We start from the raw sequence: 22,587 nt of genomic DNA on the forward strand, positions 1-22,587 counted from the left end.
AGCTCTTGTCAGTTGCTTTAAGGGAAAACAGGAAGAGAAGACCGTGGATTCCTCCCCCTGAGACTTCAGTCTCCCCCCTGTAGGTGGATGGAGAGGGTCTGAGCTGCCTGATTTCTCCCAGCAAACCAGAGCCCAGCGGGGAGCAGGGCCTCTCCCGGTTCTTTTTAAGTTCAGAGAGATGGAGGTGCATGTAGTGGATGCCTCTGATGGCTGTCTTTGTCCTCCCTGCTGACTGTGGGCTCCTGGGTGTGCACCAGGAAGGGGCAGGTGGCCGACACTGGCCTTTGTCCCTTGGTAAGCAGAGCATCAGATGTGGGGGAGGTGGGGGACACACGTGGGCAGGAGGAGGGGAGAAGCTGATTCATTCACCTCATCGCTTGCGTCCCTGTGCCAGCTTCTGGATGCTTGAATCTAAGTTCCTGGTAACACTCAGGTATCTGCCTTCCGTGCTTTCGTAAGCAGCATGCATGCGTATCCTCAAGCTTTATTCTTGCATAACTGACCCTACTTATCTACTTAAAAAAGAAGAGTTGGAGTAAGAGAGGGGTCTTGAGGAGGATTAAGGCTCCAAGAGATTTGAAGTAGGGGGTAAAGTTGCTGTTTTTGTTTTTACACTAGCGCAAAGGATAATATGCCAGCCCACAATAGACTGTACGTGAGTTTCCTGAACTTTACTGTTTTTCCAGCTGGTTCTGGGTTACTTTTGTTAAATGCTAGAGATCAGAGCCTTTGTTCACAACTTTTTCCAGCTCACATTTCCTCAGATGTCCACTGCTGCCAGAGATGGAAGTGGAGTTAGTCCGGTTTCACTTGCCCTAGCTTCACCCATGCTGACTTTCAGTGAACACTTCCTTTTCAAAGTGCCAAGAAAGGATTTCTCACCAAGAATTGCTTAGACATAGGATCTTGCCCTTAACGAGATGGGGTGGATGACCCCTCTCAAGTTCATGGAATCCATCTTATTTACTATTCCTTTTTTGGAAAGTCAAAAAAGCATTGAAGACGGGAACTGGGGGTGACTGGAGGGGAATATTTTAATCACAGTGTTGGTGTCATGGTGTCAGTTGCACAACCCAGGGCTGTCAACACCCTTTGGTTAACAGAGGGATGTTCAGAGTATCTGCATGAATATCTCAGTTTCTCCATTGGTTGGAAATACTTCTGATGAAATTGCTTGTTCTTTGAGGTCTTTCTGAAGAAATGATTTCCTAGTTAGAGGGTGGCCAGAAGCTGGTATTGCAGCAGGCTTCCTTCCAGGACAGATAGATCTGTGAAGTGTGTGCTAACTGCTGCTCCCCACAGAGCAGAAGGTGCTGATGTTCTTTCACAACTGATCTGACCACACAGATGTGATATCAGCGATGATGCCACCAGCGGTCCAGGTCAGAAATAGCCCTCACCATCTGGGCTGGCAGATCCACTTCTAAGATGGCTTCTTCAGTCACATGCGGTGCCTGGGCTGGGAATTTCACTGGAGCTGTGTACATATGGCCCTTCTAGACGGCAGTCTTAGGGGTCAAAGATGAGTGTTCCAGGTGAATAAGGAAGAATCTGCCTGGCTTTTTATGACTTAGTCACAGAAGTCCTATTGTATCTCTTGCATCATAACCTGTTGGTCAAAGCTGTCACAAGCCTGATCAGATTCAAGGAGAGGGGACCTAGATCCCTGCCTCTTCTTGGGAGGAGTGTCAAAGAAATCATGGCCATGTTTTAAAATCACTATAGTATCATTTTATCTGTAAATGTGTCTATAAGCTTCTTATTTTTTATTTATTTAAAAATTTTAATTTAATATAGTTGATTTACAATATCATGTAAGTTTCAGGTGTTCAGCACAGTGCTTCAGTTGTATTAGCTTCTTTTTTTGCTGTAACAAATGAACCTCAATCTTAATGGCCTAAAACAACACAGATGTATTCTCTTACCTTTCTGGAGGTCAGAAGTCTGAAATGGGTCTCTACCGGGTTGAAATCAAGGTATCTGCCTTCCTTTTTTGGAGGCTCTAAGGGAAGATCCATTTTCTTGTCTTTTTTTTGACTTCTAGAGGTTGTGCCACATTCCTTATCTGTAGCCAGCAATGGACAGTCAAATCTTTCTCACATTGCATCACTCAGACACTGACAGTCTTGCTACCCTTATGAGAATCCTGATAATGACACTGGGTCATGCAGATAATCCAGGATAATCTCCCTATTTCAAAATCAGTTGTCTATCTTGATCCCTCTTTTCTGTGTAATGTAACATATTCACAGGTTACAGTGATTAGGACATGGCCTCTGAGAGAAGGGTCGTTATTCTGCCTACTTCAGTCTATATCTTAAGAAAAAAAAAAAAGAATTAAAAAAAATACAGTCACAGTACCATTGCTTATTGGCCATCTGTATGTACTCTTCCCTGAAATATCTGTTCATGAGTTTGGTCCATTTTTTAATTGAATTGTTCATTCATTTGTTTAAGGTTGAATTTTGAAAGTTCTTTATATATTCCAAATACAAGAGCTTTGTCAAATAAGTCTTTTGAAGAGCAAAACTTTAAAATTGATGTGCTCCAATTTTATCAATTTTTCCTTTTATGGGTTGTGCTTTGGGTATCAAATTTTAGAACTTTTTTTCCTCGTCTTAGGTCTAGAAGATGTTGCTCTTATTTTTTTTTTTTCCAAAAAGTTTTGTCATTTTTTGTTTTAAGTTTAGGTTCATGATGTATTTTGAGTTATTTTTTGGGGGTAAGGTATGAAATTAAGGTCAAGTTTTCTTGGTTTTGTTTGTTTTTTTGTTTGTTTTTGGTTTATAGATGTCCACTTACTTTGGTACCATTTCTTAAAAAGTTTATTCTTTCTCCATTATCCCTTCTATAAATTTTTGCTAGAATTTGCTTTTGAAGGCTATGAGAATTTTGGTAGGGAGGAGGACTTAAATTACTTAATAGAAATAATTCCTTAATAGATATAAGACCATTCATATATTCCATATATTTCATGTCAGTAAATTATATTTCTGATAAGGGCGAAAGAGACTATACTCCAAAGAAACAACAAAATTTAGCAAGCATGTACCAGCCTGAGCTGGGAGAGAAACTTGGGTCTGGATTTTGAGGGTGATTTGATCAAAGACGAAGCACAAGCAGGAGTCAAGATTGCCAGGATAAATATCAATAACCTCAGATATGCAGATAACATCACCCTTATGGCAGAAAACAAAGAGGGAGTAAAGACTCCCTTGATGAAAGTGAAAGAGGAGAGTGAAAAAGCTGGTTTAAAACTCAACATTTGAAAAGCAAATATCATAGCATCTGGGCCCATCACTTCATGGCAAATAGATGGGGAAACAATGGAAACAGTGACAGACTTTGTTTTCTTGGGCTCCAAAATCACTGCAGATGGTGATGGCAGCCATGAAATTAAAAGACGCTTGCTCCTTAAAAGAAATCTATGACCAACCTAGACAGCATATTAAAAGGCAGAAATATTACTTTGCCAACAAAGGTCTGTCTAGTCAAAGCTATGGTTTTTCCAGTAGTCATATATGGATGTGAGAGGTGGACCATAAAAAAAGCTGAGTGCCAAAGAATTGATGCTTTTGAACTGTGGTGTTGGAGAAGACTCTTGAGAGTCCCTTGGACTGCAAGGAGATCCAACCAGTCAATCCTAAAGGAAATCAGTCCTGATCATTCATTAGAAGGACTGATGTTGAAGCTGAAGCTCCAATACTTTGGCCACCTGATGCAAAGAACTGACTCATTGGAAAAGACCTTGATGCTGGGAAAAATTGAAGGCAGAAGGAGAAGTGGACGACAGAGGACAAAATGGTTGGATGGCATCACCAACTCAATGGACATGAGTTTGAGCAAGCTCCAGGAGTTGGTGATGGATAGGGACGCCTGGCGTGCTACAATTCATGGCGTCACAAAGTCAGACACGGTTGTGCGACTGAACTGAACTAAACTGATCAAGGAAGCTGGAACACAAGAATGGATTAGGAGGAACTTATTGACTTGGGGGCACTCTTTCTGGATATAGGCTATAACTTCCTGGCAAGGATCGCAGAGGTTAGTGCGATTTTGCAGCCAGGAAATCTCCAGAATGCCGGAGAAGGCAATGGCTCATGCTGAGTGAAGTTAAAATACTTGAATTGCCATGACAGGTGGAGAAGAAAGGGATAAAAATGACTATGGAAGTGGGCATGACGGAGTAGATAAACCATGTGAGGCTGAAAGATCCTCCAGATTATATTCTATGAAAAGTTCCAGAAAACGCATTATTCATCAAAGCCGTCAGGACTGGCTGGTGAGACAGGGACCAGCATCAGCGGTATTTCTCCTTTTCCAGCTAGTACTGAGGGTAGGAGTGGCTGATACAAAACTTGGCCCATTGATAGCAATGGGGATAATGCCCTCTGACCTTGAATCTTCAGAATTACATCTCTCACCATTTTGTAAAACTGTTAGCCATTATCTCTTCAGATCTGTTTGCTGTCTCATTCTCTCTTTCCTCTTATTTTGAGATTCTAATTAACTAGATGGTTAATTAACCAAATAGATGCCCTGCTCTATTCTCTATGTGCTCTTATCCACTCTTTTGTATTTTTCATTCACATGTTTCCCTTTGGTTCATTTTGGTATGTTTGAACTTGACCAATATTTCTTCAGTTGAGTTTAGTCTACTCCGAGGTTTTATTTCAGTTTTTGCATTTTTTGGACCCAAAATTTGTATTTTTACTTTTACAAATTTGCAACAATACTCATGGTAGTTTCCAGTTCCTCACCAAAAAGCTCAAGCTTCTTCTCAAGGCATTTGTGGCATCAGCATCTGGGATCTTGTTTAAAAATGTTTTAGAGTTTGAGATTTTCTAAACCACCCGGGTGATGGGGCCTGGCCTCCACTTTGTTCAAGGAATGGTTTTCTTCTCATTTACTTTCCCTCCTATAAGCCCAGACAGAGGATGGTTTCTTGCAGTCCCTTCACTTGGGCAGCACTGGACTTTGTTTTCCTCCAGCTGAGAAAGGCTGTGAAAGGTTCAGTTCATCTTCTCAGCCACCTCTTCTGAATTGCAAACATCCTCAATCTAGAAGAGACTGCACTGCCAGGCTCAAATTTCTGGATTTCTATCATCTCTGGATAGAGAGAGCCTCTTGATGAGGGTGAAAGAGGAGAGTGGAAAAGCTGACTTAAAACTCAAAATTCAAAATACCAAGATCATGGCATCCAGTCCCATCACTTCATGGCAAATAGATGGATAAAAAGTAGAAACAGTACTTGGGCTCCAAAATCACTGTAGATGGTGACTGTAGCCTTAAAATTAAAAGATGCATGCTCCTTGGAAGAAAAGCTATGACAAACCTAGATAGCATACTAAAAAGCAGAGACATCACTTTGCCAACAAAGGTCCATATAGTCAAAACTATGGTTTTTCCAGTAGCCATGTATGGATGTGAGAGTTGAGCTATAAAGAAAGCTGAGGGCCAAAGAATTGATGCTTTTAAACTGAGGAGCTGGGTAAGACTCTTGAGAGTCCCCTGGACTGCGAGGAGATCAAACCATTCAATCATAAAGGAAACCAGTTCTCAATATTCATTGGAAGGACTGATGCTGAAGCTCCTGATGTGACGAGCCGACTCATTGGAAAAGACCCTGATGCTGGAACAGATTGAAGGCAAGAGGAAAAGGGGATGACAGAGGAAGAGAGGGTTGGATGGCATCACCAACTTGAAGGACATGGGTTTGAGCAAACTCTGGGAGGTAGTTAAGGACAAGGAAGCCTGGCGTGCTGCAGTCCATGGGGTCGCAAAGAGTCGGACACAACTTAGTGACTGACAGCAAGAACATCCTTTCTGGGGTCTTTAAGCAACAATTCCTTACTTCTGACTTGCTGAGGTAGGTTGTCTCTTGACCGAGAATTCTACATTCCTGGTAAATCTGCTTCATGTGGAACACTGAGGAACAAATTACTAGTGTTTAATTAAGAGTGTGGGGCTTGCTCTAGTCTGCAGTTTTGATCACAACATTACCAATTGTGTGACCTTGGACAATCTCACTGAAACTCTGTTTTCTCATTTGTCAAAGGGAGATAATCAGAGTACACACAACACAGTGATTTTGAAGAATAGACCATGCATGTAAATCCCTTAGTTACCAGAGAGGTTTAGGGTGCACATAAGAATTGTTCAGTTGCCAATTTGCTTAGTTCCTTATGAGGAAAGAGAAGAGTGAAAGAGTTGGCTTAAAACTCAACATTCAAAAAACAAGGATCACGGCATCTGGTCCCATCACTCCATGGCAAATAGATGGAAAAACAATGGAAACAGTGACCGACTTTATTTTCTTGGGCTCCAAAATCACTGCAGATGGTGATGGCAGCCATGAAATTAAAAGACACTTGCTCCTTGGAAGAAAAGCTATGATCAACCTAGACAGCATATTAAAAAGCAGAGACATTACTTTGCCAACAAAGATCTGTTTAGTCAAAGCTATGGTTTTTCCAGTAGTCATGTATGGATGTGAGAGTTGGACTATAAAGAAAACTGAGCGCTGAAGAATTGATACTTTTGAACTGTGGTTTTAGAGAAGACTCTTGAGAGTCTCTTGGACTGCAGGGAGATCCAACCAGTCAATCCTAAAGGAAATCAGTCCTGAACATTCATTGGAAGAACTGATGTTGAAGCTGAAGCTCCAATACTTTGGCCACCTGATGCAAAGAACTGACTCCTTGGAAAAGACCCTGATGCTTGGAAAGATTGAAGGCAGGAGGAGAAGGGGATGACAGAGGATGAGATGGTTGTATGGCATCACTGACTCAAAGAACATGAGTTTGAGCAAGCTCCAGGAGTTGGTGATGGACAGGGAAGCCTGGCTTGCTGCAGTCCATGGGGTTGCAAAGAGTTGGACATGACTAAGAGACTGAACTGAGCTGAACTGACTTATGAGGAAATTGTTTCTCCAGATGTGGGGCCAGGAGTTGGCATCACCCAGGGATCAGCTTGGGCTTCCCTGGTGGTTCAGATGACAAAGAATTTGCCTGCAGTGTGGGAGACCTGGGCTCGATCCCTGGATTGGGAAGATCTCCTGGAGGAGGGCATGGCAACCAAGTGTTCCTCCAATATCTTGCCAAGAAGACCCCATGGACAGTGGAGCCTGGCAGGCTACAGTCCATGGGGTCACAAAGAATCAGACACGACTGAGCAATGAAGCACAGTACACAGAGCAGGGATCAGGCTTAGCTATTTCCTTTCCATGTGACAGATTTCTCTCTGAAGTGAATGATCAAAGCCTTCTTCCACAGAGCAGGACGCCCTGATGGACTCCCACAATTGTCCTAACTGTATAAACGGGACATGCAAAAAACACCAAAAAGGATAAGCCAAGCTTAACCACGCCCTAGATGGAAAGAACGGAATTGGAAAGCCTGGAGGTAGAAGGACGGTGAAACTCAAGATTATCTTTCCAGTAATTTGTCTATTTGTTGAATACTCACCATAGACCTACAAGTCTGGATTTAACGCTTAAGGAGGGTCAGCAGCTGTAAAAATGGCCATACTCTTTGATCCAGAAATTCTATTTTTCAGAACCTATTTTATGTAAATTAACTCACAAATGGGGAAAATTTTAAGGACAGTGGTTTTTTTGTGGTAGTTTATCTATGATCATATAATTGATAGCCAACTATATAGTCTACATTGCTGGACTGGCATAGTGGTTAATGTTTAAGAGCCTAATGCCAGCCTCTTAAACAAATAGAATGACATGGAAAGACTTGATTTTTAATATTACATATGAATAAGCAAGATGCAAAAAATGCAATCCTGGGAAGAAGAGAAAAACAGAAAGAAATAAACCTACTTTATATGCCGATCCACTCCTCACCCCATGTCCCATGGGCTGTCTCTTCTCCACAAGCCCGGCCTTTCACTAGGAAGGAGGAATGATTCTGATATTACACCAGGATAAGAACACATGATCATCGACAAATTTTTGACAGATCTGGAGAGAAATGAGAGAAACAGCAGGCTGTGAGGTGTCTGCCCTAACCATGAGGAAGTGGCAATCAAGAGCCCCAGAAAAGCCAGATCAATTTCTTCCCTCCTTGGAGGGTGGCTGGCCACAAGTTGGTGATGTTAGTGCTCAGGGCTGCGGAGTAGAGCACAAAATGAACCAAGTAAATTAAGCATTTCTTCTTGACCGTGAATTACTGTTTTGAATCTCTGCCTATCTTGTTCTCAGTGTCTGTCTCCCTCTTCAGCGAATATAGCTATTGGGTCAGGGAGCCCTTGTTCCATCTCTTTTAGGGAAATTCATCCTGTCCACAGAGACAATCGCCAGCAAGATGCCACCTTCTGTACATCACCCAAAGGCTGGAGCTCCTTGAGAGAGCCAAGGGACTCTGTCATTTTGTTCATCCTAGGAACCAACTGGACCTGGCATTTGCATCTTATTAGTGAATGCCGGAGAAGGCAATGGCACCCCACTCCAGTACTCTTGCCTGGAAAATCCCATGGATGGAGGAGCCTGGTAGGCTGCAGTCCATGGGGTTGCAAAGAGTTGGACACGACTGAGCGACTTCACTTTCACTTTTCACTTTCATGCATCGGAGAAGGAAATGGCAACCCACTCCAGTGTTCTTGCCTGGAGAGTCCCAGGGATGGGGGAGCCTGGTGGGCTGCCGTCTATGGGGTCACACAGAGTCGGACACGATTGAAGCGACTTAGTGGTAGTAGTGAATGCGTTAGACCTCAATTTTCCCCACTAACAATGGGTCTACCAGATCCAGAGACAAGATAGTTAAAACTTCCTGAGAAGTTTGGGAAATAGCTCAGAATGTTTTAAAACCTTCTGTGAAGTTCTTTGCTTTCATGTGAGAAATCTCAACCATAGAGTTTAAGTGATGTGGTTTAGACATCCATCCAGAGCATTAAGAAACAATTCTAAGAGAAAGGAAGGATGAGAGTCTTGTGATACAGACAAAACTCATGAGCTGAGGGATGTAGTGAAGAGATGGTTGACCAGAGCAGCATGGGAACTCATCAGTGATAGGCAGGAAGAGGGCAAAGCCAAGATAGAATGGGGCAAGTGCTGCTGCCTCCATCCTTCGGGAGTCCATCCTGTATCCTTGTCCCTTTATAGGCAACTCTAGAGCATGAGAAGCTGGAGGCTGGGCGTGATCAGAGGGGAAGTTGCTGCATGGTGTCTTGTTATGAGTTGCACATGTTGGGGTCCCTGGGGTCACACAGAGGTTCAGAGCATCCAAGAAGAGCCCAGTTGCTCATTTGTTGGGGCTGATCGGCTGGAAAGGTTTTGGCCAGTGAGATGATGTTAGTGTCAGAGCCGTAAGGACATGGAAAGATCTACAGATTAATAGTTCCTCCCACAGAGCAGATCTGATGCTCTGCTACAGCTGTTCCGATCACAGAGGGTGACACCTACGGGTAATGTCACAGCACTCTGAGCACACAAGTCCCACTGGAAACCGCATCCTGGGTGAAAAGGACCATGACATCATGTTGCTCAGACCACTTCTGAGGAAATGATTCATGAACAAGGAGGTGGGGGAGCCAGGAGTTGCCGTCACTAAGGGACCAAGCTTAGCTGGTCTTCTACCACGAACAGAGCTTTATGGATCATACCATTCCCTTTTGCGTTTCTCAGAGCAGACGTTTCTAATGTTCTTCACAGGTGTTTTGACTGTGACATATCTACTGATGCTGTAGAGTCTTCAGTAGCCTGAGCTGTGTTGGATCAAAACTCAGATGGACAGAATGAAATTGGGGAAGTCTGGGACATGACAGATTTGATGTGATAGATAAATCTGGCTTTTAAATCACTGTTTCATTCATCAAACATTCACCAGTCCCTACAATATGCCATTAAAATCTTGTTTAACAGTTGGGTATATAAATGAATGCACATTAGTCATGGGGTGTCTCTATAAAGCAGGAGTCCTAAATGTCCTTATTTTTTGGCCCAGAAAGTCTACAGCTCGGAAAATATCCTATGGGGAAAAAACCTCATTTGTTGAAAAAGGTTTATGCATATAGATATTTGGTGAAGCATATTTATAGCAATTAAAAATTGAAAACAGTCCAAATGTGCTACAGTAGTGGATGACAATATTAATACGCTAGGCTGATGGATGAGGAAATTAGGCAGCTCTTAAAAATACTGGAATGAGTTGGAAACGTCTTGTACTGTTAAGTGTAAATAAGAAAAATAAAAATTTGCATTCATATCATGGCTACAATTATGTCCCTTCCCTTTCCCACATACATGGTAAAAAGAGATAAAAAGCAAATAAGTAAATGGAACTATCATAAGCCTAGGAGAAAATACACTTGAAAGAAATAAGCCAAATTAATAGTCATTTGCTAAGTCACTTCAGTCGTGTCCGACTCTGTGCGACCCCATAAACGGCAGCCGACCAGGCTCCCCCATCCCTGGGATTCTCCAGGCAAGAACACTGGAGTGGGTTGCCATTTCCTTCTCCAATGCATGAAAGTGAAAAGTGAAAGTGAAGTCGCTCAGTCGTGTCTGACTCTGTGTGACCCCATGGACTGCAGCCTACCAGACTCCTCCATCCATGGGCTTTTCCAGGCAAGAGTACTGGAGTGGGGTGCCACTGTCTTCTCCGTTAATAGTCATTAGGTTTGGATAATAGAACTTTTCCTACCTTTAGGGAAAGACATTTTATTCAGATTGTGCCTGAGTTCATTTATGCCAGAATAAGACAGGAAGAATGTAGATGAACACCACCCCCAACCCCAGCTCCACATCCTCACTTGCATTTGCCACGCTGCCTACCCAACTTTCAGAAGTGAAACAATTCTCTATTCTTTTCTGCATTTTATATATATTTAAAATCAGCTTTAACTACTTTTGAGAGTATTCTATAGTCAACATTACCAATTATGATTTAAAAAAAGCCCAATTGCAATTTAAAACACTAGCAACATTACTTTCTCTCCACTCCTGTGAGACTCCCTCTTATGCAGTGGATGAGACTTTTTGAGAAGATGTGATGGCTGAATAGCAGCAACTATTTCCCCACCAGGAGGTGACAAGCCCAAAGAAGAAAAGCCAACAAACTGTTGAAGGGAGATATTTTCAGAAGAGTCGTTAATGATGTCATTGAACCCTGGAAATGCCTTGACTTTACAATAAGGAAACAGGAAATGTTCTAGGATTCTTTAATAGCAAGGACTTCCTCTAAAATTTATTTACCTCCACAGTTTCTAAGGGCAAATTATTACTACAAGAGGTGAATTTGTTATCATATTTAGTTGTAAGTGATCTTTTAATTTGGAGAAGGCAATGGCACCCCACTCCAGTACTCTTGCCTGGAAAATCCCATGGATGGAGGAGCCTGGTGGGCTGCAGTCCATGGGTCGCTAGGAGTCGGACACGACTGAGAGACTTTACTTTCACTTTTCACTTTCATGCACTGGAGAAGGAAATGGCAACCCACTCCAGTGTTCTTGCCTGGAGAACCCCAGGGACGGGGGAGCCTGGTGGGCTGCCATCTCTGGGGTCGCACAGAGTCAGACACGACTGAAGCGACTTAGCAGCAGCAGCATCTTTTAATTGTTATAAATAAGCTGTTATACAGATGACCTCATCATTGTGCTTATGTCCATAAGATAGATCTCTGGCAGAGTTTTTCTGTTTAAAGGGTAGCAACAGTTTAAGGGTCATCATATTAGCTCCCAATTAGCCCAGCTAGAAGGTCTTGTAGGTCTTCATAGAACTGCTCAACTTCAGCTTCTTTAGCATTAGTGGTTGGGACATAGACTTGGATTACTGTGATATTGAATGGTTTTCTTTGGAAATGAACCGAGATCACTCTGTCATTTTTGAAACGCAAGTACTACCTTTTGGACTCTTTTGTTGACTATGAGGGCTACTCCATTTCCTCTCAGGGATTCTTGCCCACAGTGGTAGATGTAATGATCATCTGAATTAAATTCACCTATTCCCATCCATTTTAGTTTACTGATTCCTAAAACGTCGATGTTCACTCTTGGCATCTCCTTTTTCAGTTCAGTTCAGTACAGTTCAGTAGCTCAGTCGTGTCCGATTCTTTGAGACCCCATGAATCGCAGCATGCCAGGCCTCCCTGTCCATCACCAACTCCCAGAGTCCACCCAAACTCGTGTCCATCGAGTTGGTGATGCCATCCAGCCATCTCATCCTGTGTCGTCCCCTTCTCCTCCTGCCCCTAATCCCTCCCAACATCAGGGTCTTTTCCAATGAGTCAACTCTTCACATGGGGTCGCCAAAGTATGGGAGTTTCAGTTTCAGCATCAGTCCTTCCAATGAACACCCAGGACTGATATCCTTTAGGATGGACTGGTTGGATCTCCTTGCAGTCCAAGGGACTCTCAAGAGTCTTCTCCAACACCACAGTTCAAAAGCATCAATTCTTCGGCGCTCAGCTTTCTTCAGAGTCCAACTCTCTCATCCATACATGACCACTGGAAAAACCATAGCCTTGACTAGTTGGACCTTTGTTGGCAAAGTAATGTCTCTGCTTTTGAATATGCTGTTTAGGTTGGTCACAACTTTCCTTCCAAGGAGTAAGCATCTTTTAATTTCATGGCTGCAATCACCATCTGCAGTGATTTAGGAGCCCAGAAAAATAGTCACTATTTCCACTGTTTCCCCATCTATGTTCCATGAAATAATGGGACCAGATGCCATGATCTTCATTTTCTGAATGTTGAGCTTTAAGCCAACTTTTTCACTCTCCTCTTTCACTTTCATCAGGAGGCTTTTTAGTTCCTCTTCACTTTCTGCCATAAGGGTGGTGTCATCTGCATATCTGAGGTTATTGATATTTCTCCTGGCCATCTTGATTCCAGCTTGTGCTTCTTCCCGCCCAGCATTTCTCATGATGTACTCTGCATATAAGTTAAATAAGCAGGGTGACAATATACAGACTTTACGTACTCCTTTTCCTATTTGGAACCAGTCTGTTCCATGTCCAGTTCTAACTGTTTGACCACTTCTGATTTACCTTGATTCATGGACCTAACATTCCAGGTTCCTATGCAATATTGTTCTCTACAGCATCAGACTTTCACCATCAGACACATCCACAATTGGGTGTCGTTTCCACTTTGGCTTAGCCTCTTCATTCCTTCTGGAGTTATTTCTCTGCTCTTCTCCAGCACTTTGGGCACCTACCAACCTAAGGGGTTCACCTTTCAGTGTCATATCTTTATGCCTTCTCGTACTGTTCATGGGGTTCTCAAGGCAAGAATGTTGAAGTGGTTTGCCATTTCTTTCTCCAAACAAGGGACTAGCTATTCTGTGTCCGTCAGCCTGTTGATGGTGATGTCTGCAGGAATTTGACCGGACTGTACTTTTTGTGGGGGCCCCACAGATATTTCCCCAGCTGGAGCCAGTGTTCAAGCTGGATGGGCCATTAAGGTTCTTATTATTAGTGTAAGACGAACCTCAATAACCATCAGGGGACTTTGAAAGACAAGGTTTGTTACTTGGAGTTCCAGAGGGTAGACAGCACGGCTGCGGCTGCACAGTGAGGTCTCAGAGGGAGAGGGCTCAGACCTGGGGCTCTGCCTTTATTGGGGTGAGGGTGGGGTGACCAGAGTATTACAGGTTCACTCTTTATTGGTGAATTTAAAAGATAAGAGAGAAAGTGTGGAAGGGAAAAGGGAAGCCACTCAAATGGTCAGTTATCTAGGTCATCCAGAACTTTCTAAAAGGGGAACTCCATGTGTAGGGCAGCCTGGCCCATCATCTAATTCTGTATCGGGGGATGTGCTTATTCAAGATGGATATCTTTGAAATGGATGCCTCGCAATCAAAAGCTTAAGGTACAATGTTTGAGGAATGAGCCAAAGTCTGAAAGGCCAGCCTCACTCCGGCCCCTTCTGCAGCTGAGTATTCCTCAGATCTGTCCCCACCCAGGATGTGCTTTTAGCTTGGGTTGGGGGGCTTCTCAAGACTCCGTGGTATTATCGTCTAGGTCAGAGCTGTGTTGTCGGGACAGCTGGGGGTGGGTCCCAGAAGGTTCAGCTCTGTGGGGAGATGCTTGGTGTACAGATCTGCCCTTGTGAGAAAGCACCACACAATCTTGTCACAGGGTCACACCAGCCTCTCACCTCCTCTCACTGGGGAAAGCATTTCCCCATCAAGTAAGCAACACGAGCGCTCCTGCAAATATGCTGAGCCCTTGTGGTGACCCGAAGCTTTGCTGGCTTCTGCCACTCACAGCATGATACCAACGCCGTGACAAAAAATACACCCCCCGCCTCGGTCTCCACAAGTTTCCGTCCTCTAGTGTCCCAAGGCTGCCTATAAAGAGAGGACACAGCCCAGACCCCAGCAGGAGGCTGCAGCTTCAAGTCTCGAGTCCAGCTCCACTGGGCCCACCTGACTCTCTCACCCGCCCAGCATCATGGAGATCCCCGGGGCCGCCCTGGCTGTCCTGCTGCTCACCGCGGCCCTCTCTGCCCACACCTGCTCTGCCACCTGTGAGGCCTGTCCCCAACTCTTGGCCGGGGTCTTTCACCTGAGGTCTTTCGCCCTTAAGTAGAGAGCTTCAGAGAGACTTCAGACACTATTTCCTGAGCAGAACTTTCCTTCCCAGGGTGGTTTTTAGCAATTCTATTCTCTGGCTCTGAGAGACAGTGGCAGGGAAGCCCATTTTATGGATTCCTGGGAAAATGAGGCCCAGGTGGGATTCTGACAAAAGCTGGAATCTGTGTCCAGTGGGCTCCCAGTGTAGCCTTTGGTCTCCTCTGGAATCCAGTTGAAATAACACCACTTCCTCCTGGATTCCCCCGCCCCCGCCCCCCGCACTGCCTCCTGCAGGTCTCCTGACCCTCGAGGGGCCGCTGGCTGCCTCTCCCCGTGAACAAGGACTTACCACGGTCTGTCCCCTCTCTCACAGTTAGTACCAACACCCCGACCGACTGCTGCTTCTCCTTCGTCTCCCGGCAGATCCCACGCAAACTTGTGGACGACTATTATGAGACCAGCAGCCAGTGCTCCAAGCCCGGCATCATGTAAGGGCCAGCCTTCCTGCCCGCCCTGGGGAAGAAGCCTGGGGGTCTGAGGCACCTCCTCAGAGCTCAGGACACCAGGGGGGCCCCTGCCATCTTTTCTCACCTGGTTTGGGGCCTGCAGAGGGTCCTGAGGGTCTGCCCCTGGGCAGAGGGAGGAGAGGGAAGGGGTGACAGCAGGAAGCTGTCCTCTTTCTCATTTGCCAAACAACGGTGCTGGCTTTCCAAGGGGACCCCCATAGGAGACCCAGGAAGGTCTGTGAACCCCAGGGTTAAGGCGACATGATTTGAGCATGTGGACAGGCCCTGAGATGTCCGGGGCAGAAGGAGGGAGGGGTCCCTGGGGGCCCAGGATCCCCCCCATGCTGCACTCACCAGTGTGTAACCCTTCTGCTCCTCTCCACAGCTTCAAGACCAAAAGAGGCCGGCAGGTCTGTGCTGACCCCAGTGAGGACTGGGTCCAGGAATACATCATCGACCTGGAGCTGAATCCCTGAGTGGCCTGGGAGCTGCAGGGAAGATGTTCCCTCTATGGACAGTCAGGGACGCAGGGCGATGACCCTGGGACTCCAAAAGGCACCTCTTCTGTGGGTCACACCCCATCCCCAGCCACTCACTTCACTTTAATGTCTCCTATTTAATTTTTCTCATTTATTTCCACCGTGGAAGTGTGTGATGTCTTGAATATCTGCTCTGACCCCCTCTTCCCCACCCATCCCTCCCCCTTCCTCCGTAACTGTCCTCACTCTCAGTACTTGGATCAATCAGTGTGATTGGCACTCTCCTGGCACCACTCATATCATACATGCCAAACAACAAATGCTGGTTGAGTGGTTTTGCCCAGGACTGTGATTCAAAATATTGAAGGCTCTTCCATAAAAGGTAAACCAGCCTTTTCCTTGTGGTGACTCTTGATTTTGTCTTCCCAGCAGCCAGAATCACGGGTAGAGACTAATACGGGGTGAGGAGGGGAGAATAGGGAAATATGAAAAGGGGCGGACCACGAGTAAGGAAAAACATTCTAGAACAAAAACACCAGACATTCCCCTGGAGATACTGTCCAGGAAAGTTAAAACCGGCACATTAATTTTTAAAATTTATTTTTATTTTTTAAAAATATTTCTTTGTTTATTTTTGATTGTGCGGGATCTTACTTGCAGTGTGTGGGCTCAGTAGTTACAACACAAGGACTTGTTTGTTCCATAGCATGTGGGGTCTTCGTTCCCCGACCAGGGATTGAACCTGTGTTCCCTGTATTGGAAGGTGGATTCTTCACCACTGAACTGCCAGGGAAGTCCCGACATGTTATTTTATAACCAAATCATAACTTACCTACTTAAATGAAAACCAAGGTGGTGTGTATTTGTGCACACAATTGCATTTTTGTATGTGATTTCCTCGAAATAATGGCTCACACTTGTTGAGGTCTTATCAAGCGCTAGGTTTTATGATCAGTGTGTATAGTAGTGCTGTGCTTAGCGCTCACCTTGGTGACAGGTAAGCCAGCCCTGCCTGCAGTCTAACAAGAATACCCTACCCGCCCGTTGATGGAGAGTCTTGTTCACCTTCTCCATTGCTCTGCACTCTGCTTTTTTGAGGAATATTCTTCAAGCCTATATCTGAGCTGAGACTTGGGGGCTAGAGTGGCCAGAGTTAAATTTAAAAATATGGGATGAAGAATTCTTTAGCATAAGGATGTCCCATGCAATTGTTGGGACATACTTATACAAAAATTATTTGTTGGGTATCTGAAGTTCAATTTTAACTGGGATTACTGTATTCTACCCGGTGACCCTACTTGGGGTACACACCTCTCATTAAGGCTGCCTGTTTCCTGTTGAAGTTGGGTACCTAAGGATTGGCTTGAATGCAAGTATTTTCAACATTGAATTCACATTAGAATCACTTGGTGGAGGTCGTTTAGTTGCTGAGTCGTGACTGACTCTTCGTGACCCCATGGACTGTAGCCCGGCAGGCTCCTCTGTCCACGGGATTCACCAGGCAAGAATACTGGAGTGGGTGGCCATGTCCTTCTCCTTGGGCTCTTCCCAACCCAGCGAGCGAACCCGCGTCTCCTGCATGGCAGGCAGATTCTTTACTGCTGAGTCACCAGGGAAGCCTCAGAATCACTTGGGAGAGCTTTTTGAAAACTTCATTGCCAGGAGCTCACCTCCAAAGTCAAGGCTCTAATGACATCTAGGTGAAACCTGGACATCAGTAATTTTAAAATGTTAATAATGCACATCTAGTTTGAGAAGCAACGTTGGGGTGTAGTCTTAGCCTGTTTTTGGCTGGTCTTGGGGTTTCAGAGGTGATACAACTCTCTTCCAGTTTTTCAAGGCTTCTGATCTGGTTTTCTTGTCAGGTTCGTTGGATGGTTAATTAGCAGAAAATCTGTCAGCTACTGTTACTTTTAGAACAGAGATTTAGGACTCCTCCTCTCTCATAGCACAGTGCTGGGAGCTCTGGGCCTCCGCTTTCGCCACCACCCGCCTCTCCCCCATGTAACTGGCTCTGGGCTCCACACTGCCCTCTGCTGATGAAACGATGTCACAGGCGGGGAGGTTGCCCTGATCAGCTCTCTGCCTCCAAACGCATCCCACCAGCCCACCTCCTCACAAGAAACAGGAGGGTTGGTTTTGTTCACAGGATGAATTTCTTAAAGGAGGGGTCTGAGAACAGGATGAACCGGGATGTTTATGGATTCCACTTTTTGTCTTTTCTAGTCTCCCATCCTGTCATTTCTGCTTATACTAACCTTAGCTTGGAGGGGAGAATTCTGCTTTTCCAGATGACTGATTCTCAACCAGCAAGCAGAAAGGGTTTATCTTAAACAAGCTATATTTTTCTTCCGTCTCTGCTATCGGAGGAGCCAATTTCAAGGTGAGCTAATCTCTTTCTTAAAGGGCTTTGCTGATTTATGCAAGAAGTAATCATTCTTCAACACCCTGAATTTTCCTTTTTGATGTAACCTTGGTGATGCAGATGGCCTTGCTGAGAATATATAAGAAGCCATGGGGATGACCAGCTGTCCTGCTGGTTAGAGGTGTCCTCCCTGACTTTGACCTCAGCTACTGCCCTTGGCCAAGTCCGCTTTCGGGGTCTGTTGCCTGCAACACTGCAGTCTATGTCAGTTCGGGGTATTTTGAGTTGCTGTATCAGAAAAGCTGACTCAATCTGGCTTAACTGATAAAGGGAGCTTGTTAGTTCACATAATTGAAGTTTCAAGAAATGGATTACCTTCAGGCAAAGATTGATCCTGTGGTCCATAAAGTATCACCATAAACCATGTTTCTTTATAAATTTTTGATCTCCATTCAATTTGGGAGCTTCATCTTAGGACTTCTACTGTAGAGTGAGTCAGCTTGCTTGCAGTCCCCACCCTCCTTGAGACCCCTTCATGGGGTTTCAGGAGAAAAAGTAATGACCTCTCCGCACAAAGGCGGAACCCAGCAGGTGGGCCACTCTTTCTTCTTCCTGTAGATGTCGACTTTCTGAGCCAGACTGAGCAAAAGAGAAGCAATCAAGATCAGAGGCAGGGCAGAGAAAGGAGTGTGGAGCAACAGTGTTCTCACCACGTGGAATGAGTTTTCTCGTGGCCAGACCACCCTGTGGAAGGTTCTGGAGCTTGAGCCTTCTTCTCAGTGACACTGCACAGATTGGGGAATCATATATCCTACCTTGTCTGGGGAAGACCCAGTTTTTGCCAGTGTGCCAGCATATTATTAATAATAGTATCCTCTTGGACTCTCAAAATGGTCATTTTATCAATAGTAGGTCTACTGCTTGAAGGGTCTCTAACAGCAGGAGCTGGTGAGATGGTCTCAGGATTGACGTACACAGAGGTCCCTGACTGTGTGGGCAAAGGATGCTGAAATCCAGTCTGCGTGTCACCTCTACAGTCTTACACCCTACACAGGGCCAGATGTGCTCCAAGAGGGAGCCTTTTCTTAATGTCCTCAGGCTAGCAAAGGCCCAGGTGTGCTATGAGTGGGGTGGGTGGAGGAAGAGGTGAAGGATGCAGGCAAAATTGGGGTGTCAACATCAGGGAACTAGGCAAAGAAAGGAGCCACAGAATCCCCTCCATGCAAAGAAATGCATGTGCTGCCCAAGAGAGCATCAGTGGCTTTTTGGTATTAAAAAAAAAGAGGCAGAGTTAACAAGCCAAATGAAACAGGGACTACATCTGTGTGCAGTTAAGAAAAGTTCTCTTAACTCCATTATCATGCCACATAGACCACCCTCTCCCCAGGACCCCAGAAGAAGTAGGTCTTTAAAAGAGAAGAGAAGGCATCCAGGACTAAAGCCTCCTCTTCCTGCAAAACCCCTGAGCCTGATTTGCAGCAGTAGGGGGTGTGGAGGAGGCAAGAAGTGGAGATGAGATCAAATTTGAGACTGAAATTATAAACTGAAAGAATTTTTATTACTGTATGTGACTAGAAAGTTGTGGATCTGCCAAAAATGCTGTTAAGGTGAAACCAGTGGTGGGAGAAAAGTTCAGCATTTTATGTTTATTTTCTGTAAGCATCAGGATAGGACAGGCTATAGCTGAGTAACAAACAACCCCTCAGTGGATTAACAAAATAAAAGTTTCTCACTGGCACCAGATCTGATGTAGGTCAGGTCGCTGGTTCTCAAAATTGAGTGTGTACCAGAGCCAGTGGAGGGCCTGTCTAAGCACAGAGTCCTGGTCCCCACGCGAGAGACTCTGATGCTGCGTGTCTGGGGTCCAGCTCAGCTCTGCTTTTCTCATGGGCTTTCCGGTGATGCTGATGGTGCTGGTCCATGAACCACACTTGGAGTAGTGCTGACCCCAGAGCAGCTTGCCTCTAGGTGGTGACGCAGGAATCCAGGCTGCTTCCATCCTGTAGCTATCGATTCTGGAATGAGAAAGGAGACAGAAAAGCCATACTGCTTTTAACTGTCCTGGCCCAGAAGGGACACACATCACCTCTGCTTGCAGTCCATTCAGAATTAGTCCCAAGAGACAAAATCCATCTGCCATGTAAGGAAACACATGGGCTATTACTATTTAGGGAGCACTAATATCTCTGCCAGTTACTGTCAACAAGAGGTTTACTGATGAAAGCGGGTGGTCCAAGGTGAACTTTTTTTTTGGCCACACCAGGTGGCTAGGAGGATCTTAGTTCCCCAACCAGGGAATTGAACCTTTATTTTTGGCAGTAAGAACTGAATCCCAACCACTGGGACACTGGGGAATTCCTGACCAATGTGAACTTGCAGTCTATGCAGATAGTTGCAACATCTACATATGAAAGGTATATTTGATATTCAGAGTTTTAAATTAATATCATTGACATCTTTTCATCTCAGCACATTCATAGCAATACTTCTTCCTTTTCAGGGGTTTCATATGTATTATGTGGGTGTACTATGGTATTTTTAACATTTAGAACGCTTGTGCACTGGCTTTTTGTTAGTTTGTTTTTGGCTGCGCTGGGTCTTTGTTGCTGAGAGCAGGCTTTCTCTAGTTGGAGCCATCGGGGGCTTCTCTTCATCGTGGTGCACAGGCTTCTCACTGCAGTGGTTTCTCTGGTTGAGGAGCGTGGGCTCTAGGCTTATGGGTGAAGCGTATGGGCTTCAGTAGGTGCAGCACACAGGCTTTCAGGAGTTGAGGCTCGCAGGCTTAGTTGTTCCTTGGCATGTGGGGTCCTCCCAGACCAGGGATCGAACCCTTGTCCCCTGCATTGGTAAGCAGATTCTTATCCACTGTGCCACCAGGGAAGTGCATATGCAATGATGTTTTAAACTAGTCTCTTTCTCTCTCTCTCTTTTTGATGAAAATCTTTTTCTTTCATTGTTTTCGCAAGCTGGGCTGCAAAGAACATCTGTGTGCCTACACCTTTATAACTTTACATAGTGTTTCTTGAAATAAATTTTTCAAAATAAGATAGATTGAAGAGTATGTACATTTTAAAATTTGCTAGAAACTGTCATTACGCTTCAAAAATGCTTAACATCAAAATTCCACTTTTTAATACTAAAAAAATTGAGTGCTAGTGCTAAGTAGCTTCAGTCCTACCCGACTCTTTGCAAACCTGTGGAATGTAGCCCACACAGCTCGTCTATCCATGGGATTTTCCAAGCAAGAACACTGGAGTGGATTGCCATGCCCTCTTCCAGGGGATCTTCCTGTCCCAGGGATCAAACCCACATCTCTTACGTCTCCTGCATTGGCAGGTGGGTTCTTTACTACTAATGTCACCTGGGAAATAGAGTTTAAAACAAAACAAAGTAAGTAGGGCTTAACAAAAATTAATACACATTTGCATTTCTCATATGTAGAATTTCTCCCTCTTGAGTTTTACAACAGAAACTCTGATGTAGTCTAACTTTCTTATTCTTAAAAATATAATCTAGGCCAGGACTCAGGAAAGTTCTCCATAAAGGGTCGGATAGTAAACGTTTCGGGCTTTGCCTTCATACAGACTCAGCTGCAAGTATTTAACTCTGCCATAGTAATGGGAAAGCAGTCACAGACATACCATATGGAGTGGAATGGGCAAGTGTTCCTCTGAAATTTTATTTACAAAAAAAAATTTTATTTACAGGAATTGTGTTGGATTTTTAAAAAAATTTTTGGCGGTGCCACATGATGTATTAGGATCTTAGTTCCCCAACCAGGGAGCAAACCGGTGGCCCCTGCAATGAAAGCTTGGAGTCTTAACCACCAGAGAAGTCATAGTATTGTGCTGGATTTGTTCTGAGAACTGTAGTTTACTAACCCTGATCGAGATAATTGATCTAATAAATCATTTGTCCTTCATCATAGAAGTCTTATTGCTTGTATTGGCTGATTATCTTTTTCTTCTCTAATGTTGCTCTGCTGCTACTGCTGCTGCTAAGTCACTTCAGTCGTGTCCGACTCTGTGCGACCCCATAGAAGGCAGCCCACCAGGCTCCCCGGTCCCTGGGACTCTCCAGGCAAGAACACTGGAGTGGGTTGCCATTTCTTTCTCCAATGCATGAAAGTGAAAAGGGAAAGTGAAGTCGCTCAGTCATGTCCAACTCCTAGAGACCCCAGGGACCGCAGCCTACCAGGCTCCTCCGTCCATGGGATTTTCCAGGCAAGAGTACTGGAGTGGGGTGCCATTGCCTTCTCCTATGTTAGCCACTGATTTTGTTGAGTCATGAATTATAGGAAAATAATATCCAGGTATTGCCAACATCCGCTGGATCATAGAAAAAGCAAGAGAGTTCCAGAAAAACATCTATCTCTGCTTTATTGACTATGCCAAAGCCTTTGACTGTGTGGATCACAATAAACTGTGGAAAATTCTGAAAGAGATGGGAATACCAGACCACCTGATCTGCCTCTTGAGAAATTTGTATGCAGGTTAGGAAGCAACAGTTAGAACTGGACATGGAACAACAGACTGGTTCCAAATAGGAAAAGGAGTTCATCAAGGCTGTATATTGTCACCCTGTTTATTTAAGTTATATGCAGAGTACATCATGAGAAATGCTGGACTGGAAGAAGCACAAGCTGGAATCAGGATTGCCAGGAGAAATATCAATAACCTCAGATATGCAGATGGCACCACCCTTATGGCAGAA

General features: G+C 44.7%; 1 protein-coding gene across 1 annotated transcript in view; it reads left to right on the top strand.

Annotated features, from left to right (window-relative positions):
- Nucleotides 1–15,901, top strand: part of LOC133231770 (C-C motif chemokine 3-like) — a 36,176-nt gene extending 20,275 nt beyond the window's left edge. The window contains exons 3-4 of the mRNA XM_061390330.1: nucleotides 14,898–15,012; nucleotides 15,416–15,901. Coding sequence (XP_061246314.1) covers nucleotides 14,898–15,012; nucleotides 15,416–15,506 — 206 coding nt within the window. The 3' untranslated portion in view covers nucleotides 15,507–15,901. The remainder of the gene's footprint in view (nucleotides 1–14,897; nucleotides 15,013–15,415) is intronic.
- Nucleotides 15,902–22,587: the final 6,686 nt, after the last annotated feature.

Source organism: Bos javanicus, chromosome 19 (assembly GCF_032452875.1).
Source record: "Bos javanicus breed banteng chromosome 19, ARS-OSU_banteng_1.0, whole genome shotgun sequence".
Taxonomy (NCBI): Eukaryota; Metazoa; Chordata; class Mammalia; order Artiodactyla; family Bovidae; genus Bos; species Bos javanicus.